Here is a 5,932-nt window from a genome sequence, read left to right on the forward strand (position 1 = left end):
TGAATCTGAAAATTCCATTTATTAAAACAAATACATTGCCCATGTGGGATGAAAATGTGCACATCACATTCAGGTTTTCCTGCTTTAACATTTCTGTATTTCTCTTTGAAAGACATACATTATAGATCTTATATAGGGAAAATGCGAACAATAGTTGGGCTGGGAAAACATTAATGTGTACGTAACAATTCACCATTGCCAGGAGCAGCTAGAAGCAAATATTACACACACAAAAGCACAAAATCCTCTAAGACACCATGCTCAATTTTTCAAAATTCCTTACATGAATAATGAGTGTATAGAGAAATGGTTTTTATTTTTTCCTTGGTAAGCAAACTCTTTCAAATATTATTAGCAAAATTGGTCTCAATTTAAAGTACTTATTAGCAACTTCTTTGATTTATATTACATAGTACTTGGCTTAAAACTGGAGGAAAATATTGAAACCAGAGTTAATAGGATTTTGCAAAACTTTTTTTTTCCTTTCTAGAGTTTGCATCTTAAGGATGTTACCGTTTAAGTAATTCCACGGCCTATTTTCATTATTATCCAATACATTTCATACAGAGGTTGGGGCCTGGAATAGTTAAATTTCCTATTAATTATTCTTAAGATAAAATCATGCTGGTGAAAATGGATTGTTGAGATTTTTAAGGAGTTAAAGCTCTTTAGAGGTATAAGGAATCAAAAAGTAATTTTCCCTTTCACAAGTAAAAATACCAACAAGTCAAAACTCATATAAAGACTCCAGTATTATAAATCTATACTGTGGGACACAAAATTAAGAAAAAGCCATAAGATTTTCTTTATTTCAGATAGGCTGTATGGTTTCTGCTTTCTCTCTCCTTTTGTAAACAAGGTCACAGACAATTTGGAATTTCCTTACTTTTCATTACCACAGCTGCATTTTGGAGCTCCTTAAAGTTTTAATGCCACCATCCTGCCAAATCTTAAAGATCTAAATTTACACGAAAGTATAGAGTCCTCTGAGAAGACTAAATGGTGTGAATTGTGAAAATCACCAGGGTATCATAACGATGCCTTAATCACTACCAAAGAATGCGTTCATTCATAGTTGTTTTTATGTGACCACACATTCAAATCATATTTTGGCTCATTTTAGAAATATGACAGGATTATAGCTGACTCTACAGTATCACTAATACAATGGTACAATCCTGTAGCTTAAGAAATACTCTGTCTGGGTCTTTTACCTTCTAAATTTTCATCAGTGTCCCACTGACTATAACACATTTCCAAGGTTTGAACAGAAGAACAGAAACATCTGGTTATAAAAGTACACTCATCCATCTCAAAATATGTCAGGATTCTCTTCCTGTAACTCCAAGCATGAGCTTTAATTGGATGTATTTTTTTTTTTTTTACCACCATGTCTACAAAGAGCTCAGGAAAGTATTTACTGAGCCTGTTGCAAAATCTGTTCTTGGCACAGTCAATCTTTTCTCCCTTTCCAAAAACAAAAATAATAATAATAAATAAAAATAATGGGAGGAAAATAATAGAAGACAATAAAATTTGGAAGTGGGCTTTGAAATCTGAAAGCAAACAAGATGTGAAGGACAGCCCTCTCTAACCTGGGAATGACATAGAGGAAAGTAAAAAAGGCAGGGTCTCCTGTTACTGGTAGAGGCAAGAGCTATACTGAAAAACCACTCTCAATATCATCTCTCGGCAAACAAGAGATCTAGCTACACAGAAATGGTAAAGAAAGACTAAAGAGGAAAAAGTAAGATGCAGAAAACAACAACAGAAAAACTACATTGAAAAATGCATTGGGTGAAAAATGAAGACTGTCTGTGGAAAAAAGAGTCTGAACCTTCTCTGGTGAAGGTGACTGGGGCTTGGCATCTGCCTCCTTCTCCCTGACAGCCAGCTGCTGGGACTCTGGGAATGGGTTTTCTCTGGAGCCATGGATTTAGTTCTGTTACTGGAACAACCCGGGGTCACGTTTTTCTTGTTAAGAAGAGCGCGGAAAGCATTCTTTCAGTCTAGAATTTCCACAATTCAGGGACAGAGGGAATGTGCTCTACCTGTATACAAAAGCACTCCCAACTCATGGTGAACCCTAACCTCTCGTTTGGCAGAACCTGTATTGCCCTGGGTCTTGGATCAAACCAAAATGCTTTGTTTGAATACTGGAAAGTATGTTGAGGAGGCGTTTATGCCAGTTTTAACTAGGAGGTATTTTAGGCATGGCTAAGGCTCTGAAGTAATCTCAATTTTCAGAAACACTGAAGGTTTTTTTCCCCCCAGCATCTTTTCTCTCTCACTCCATTTCCCGATTTTATAGTAAAACAACAAAACTTCTGAATGGATGTAACATAGGGACATTTTCATGCAGTATTATCCCAAAATTGTCACAAATATATGAAAGCACCAGTCACAACACATGATTTACTTTTACTTGCAGGATCAAAGCTATCATGTACAAATGTTAGGAGTAATGATAAGAGAACACAGATAACCGGAACTGCTGTTGTTGCCATGAGGATAAGCCATGGGAACATCTCCCTAAACATTTTGGACACACATCCTTGGAGTCTGGTCTTACAGACTAGTCCAGTCTAATCTCTGTACTACTTTAACTGGGAGGAAGGGGGGAGGCATTGAAGGGAGTAAGGAAGAGAGAAAAAAGAAAAAGAAAGGCACAAAGACGCAACATCAACACCATCCAGCCAAACCTCAGCTACGCTCGACAACTCAGCCTATCAGAGTATTCTAAAGGCAATTTCCATTCCAAGAAAAGTCATATGTATCTTAGATCAGGACAGCTGTCTGTTTTGATTTTTATTTTTTAAGAATGAAGCAGAAACGAAAAGTTTGGGAGGGGTAGCAGAAAAGAAATGACACCTAATATCATTATATTCCCCTTCTTCAGGCAGTTGTGCAGGTATCAGACCTCTTAATGCAGGATGTGGATCGGCTGTCATTCTCATAAAGGGGACCAGATCTTTAAACATGCATAGCCTGCAGTTTCCAGGATGGTTCTCCTCTCTTTCTTTAAATGCTGTGGACTAGAAAGGCGCCCACTTTGCTAAAAACTCTACATCAGTGTCCCAGGAGCCCCAAGGCTCTGCAGGTTCCTCTTGAAGACTTAAAGGATGGCACAGAAAAACTTCTTCTCCCTAAATGGGTTCTCTGAAGCCGGCACAGGGGTCAGAAGGGGGTCTTCCTTGGCATGCGCTTCACAGTAGGCCATCAAGTCAGCAGCTGCCTTGGATACCTGGGAAGGAAGACAGAAACAACCAAAACTTTAGACAGGATCTTGGCGAGGGTGCAATCAAGCAAGGTCCAGGCTTCGGTCGTTCAACAGCCTTCAAGGGCTTGGGTTCTAATCTTTGCTCCACTATTTTTATTAGCTTGTATTAAAAGTGAAGAAAGACATTCAGACTCTATCAGCCGCTGTTTCCTCATCTGTAGAGAAGGGAGTTAACGCTGTTGATGTCACAGGATTGTTAAGTAGGTCTGTGAAGAGGGCGAGGTGAAGCACTTAGGGCATAAAGCTGAAGGAAGCACTCACTGTCAAGGTCACACCAGATTCAACCTTGCATTTGGACAGCCCTGGGAGTAGATATCTTCTTCACCTTGGTCCTACCTTATCCTAATTCTGGCTGCCAGGGTTAAATGAGATCATCCACAGTTAGCTTTTCACACAGTTGAACTATTATCATTCTGTAGTTGTGCCTTTCTACTTGAAGAAATGTGCTAGTGATCCCTAAAGTCACGGTAATTAAATTTTTTTAAAACCACTGTTTTCTTGTCCTCTAAAGCTTTGAAACCCGATATTGATTTGGTCTCCTATGGAGGAAAGTCCTCTTGGGCATTCATTTCGAAAAGAGGGAGGCTTCATCCACATTAAAGATTTGCCTTGGGAAATAATTTCCTTGACTATCAGCTTATCTAAAGTTTCTCAACATTTTTCAGTTGCCTTCATACCAGGATTTGCAGACTCACCCACACACTTTTGCAGTATGTAAAGAATAATGACCGAGTCATTTAAACCACACAGAGCTAGCAGTAAATTCAACATCACAGTCATGTCCAGCCTTTACTTTCAACATCATACAATGTTTTTGCTCTGGTTGTGATGGTGAAAGAACCGAGAGGGTTACACTTCTGTGCCTGGTCTTCTTCAATCCAAGTCATGAAAGTATCTGCACACCTGTAGCAGTCCCCCCTCAAAATTTTGTTAAGTTATATTTGTTTTCAATGAAGCAGGACCTTTAACAGTTTTCATCACTTTGTACTTGTTCTTCAAGATCATAGCTATGGTGGAATGGGACACAGGCAAATGTTGAGTGATAACCTCACTGATTTTCCTCTTTCATAGTCCTTAATCATTTTTAACTTCTATGGTTTTTTACCCCAATGGCATTCCTTAAGGGGATCATCACCCAGTGCCCAGCTGTGACTACCAATGATTTTCAACTTATTTCCCAAAATTAAATCTACCTTAAGTAGTAAAAATTTGTCATTTTTTTGCAATTGTCAAAGGAAGATAACCCAGGTAACTCCACAGGAGCTACAGAAATGTGAGAAATTACAGCTTCACCAAACTCACAGACCAAACTTCCAATGAATAGTGCTTGGTTGAAGAAATGTATAATAAATGATAATGTATCAATAATATATATCCTACAGGCATATGCCACACAAGGATGTTTGGCCTAAGTGTACAGATATATGACACTGGTCAAAATTTCCTATGGCCTGATGACATCAAAGCATTTACACCCCCTAAAGCCTCATACAACTCTTGTTTACCGTGTCTCTTGTGAGCATACTTTTCCTTTACATTTGATTTAATCACATGTTTTTTTTTTCATCCAGGCCCCCAAGCATACAAAATTCAAGGCTAATGTTGACAGTAAGAGGACATGTTACGTGACTGACCTGGAAAGGAAGTCAGCGCTTACCTCCTTTGTTTTCTTCTTAGAATTTTATGATTCCAGGTCTTATATGTAAGTCTTAGATCCATTTTGAGTTAATTATTGTGAATGGTATGAGATAGAGTCCAGTTTCATTTTTTCACATGTAACTGTCTATTATTTGACGAGAGTATTCTTATTGAATATTCTTGGCACCCTCACCAAATATTAGTTGGTGGTATATGAATGGGTTAAGTTTTGACTGTTGGTTATGTTCCACTGGTCTATGTTTCTATTTTTATGCCATATTATAGTTTTACAATAAAGTTTGAAATCAAGAAGCTGTGGTATCTCTAGTTTTGTTCTTTCTCAGAATTATTTTTAGGATCTTTGTAGTTCTTATCTGAATTATATATTTTTTCCTATTTACAAAAGAGAATTGTATTGACTCTATAGATGGCTAGTATAAATATTCTAGCAATATTCTTTTGATCCATTAACAGAGGATATCTTTCCATTTGCTTATGTGTTCATTTTTTTTTTTAATCAAGGTTGTAACAGTTTTCAGTGAACAGATCTTTTACCATATGGGAAAGTTTATTCCCAAGTATTTTATTATATTTGATATTATTGTGAATGGGAATTTCTTTAATAGCTTTCTTTTTTAGCTATTTATTTGTTAGTGTATAGACACCCAGGTGATTTCTATATATTGAATTTATATCCTACTACTTTAATGAACAGGGCTTTTTTTCCGTGGGATTTTTTACACATAGTAACATATTAATTTCAAAAAGAGATAATTTTACTTCTTTCTTTACAATCTGGATACCTTTTATTTACTTTTATTTTATGGGTTGGGTAGGAATTCCAATAATGTCTTGAACTGACGTGGTAGTAGTAGGACTTCTGTGGCATTCCTTATCTTAGAGGAAAAGCTTTCTGTCTTTTACCATGAGTATGATGTTAACTGTGGGCTTGTCATATATGACCTTTTTATGTTGTGGTACATTCCTTCTATGCTAAAAAATTCGAATTTTTAT

At 37.0% G+C, this 5,932-nt stretch overlaps 1 protein-coding gene across 1 annotated transcript in view; it reads right to left on the reverse strand.

The window, feature by feature from the left end:
* The window catches only part of GNG2 (guanine nucleotide binding protein (G protein), gamma 2), a 117,218-nt gene continuing 111,286 nt past the window's right edge, over positions 1–5,932 (reverse strand). The window contains exon 4 of the mRNA XM_004681871.2: positions 1–3,244. Coding sequence (XP_004681928.1) covers positions 3,116–3,244 — 129 coding nt within the window. The 3' untranslated portion in view covers positions 1–3,115. The remainder of the gene's footprint in view (positions 3,245–5,932) is intronic.

This window comes from Condylura cristata, unplaced genomic scaffold (assembly GCF_000260355.1).
Source record: "Condylura cristata isolate star-nosed mole 26May11 unplaced genomic scaffold, ConCri1.0 scaffold00013, whole genome shotgun sequence".
In the NCBI taxonomy this organism is placed as follows: domain Eukaryota; kingdom Metazoa; phylum Chordata; class Mammalia; order Eulipotyphla; family Talpidae; genus Condylura; species Condylura cristata.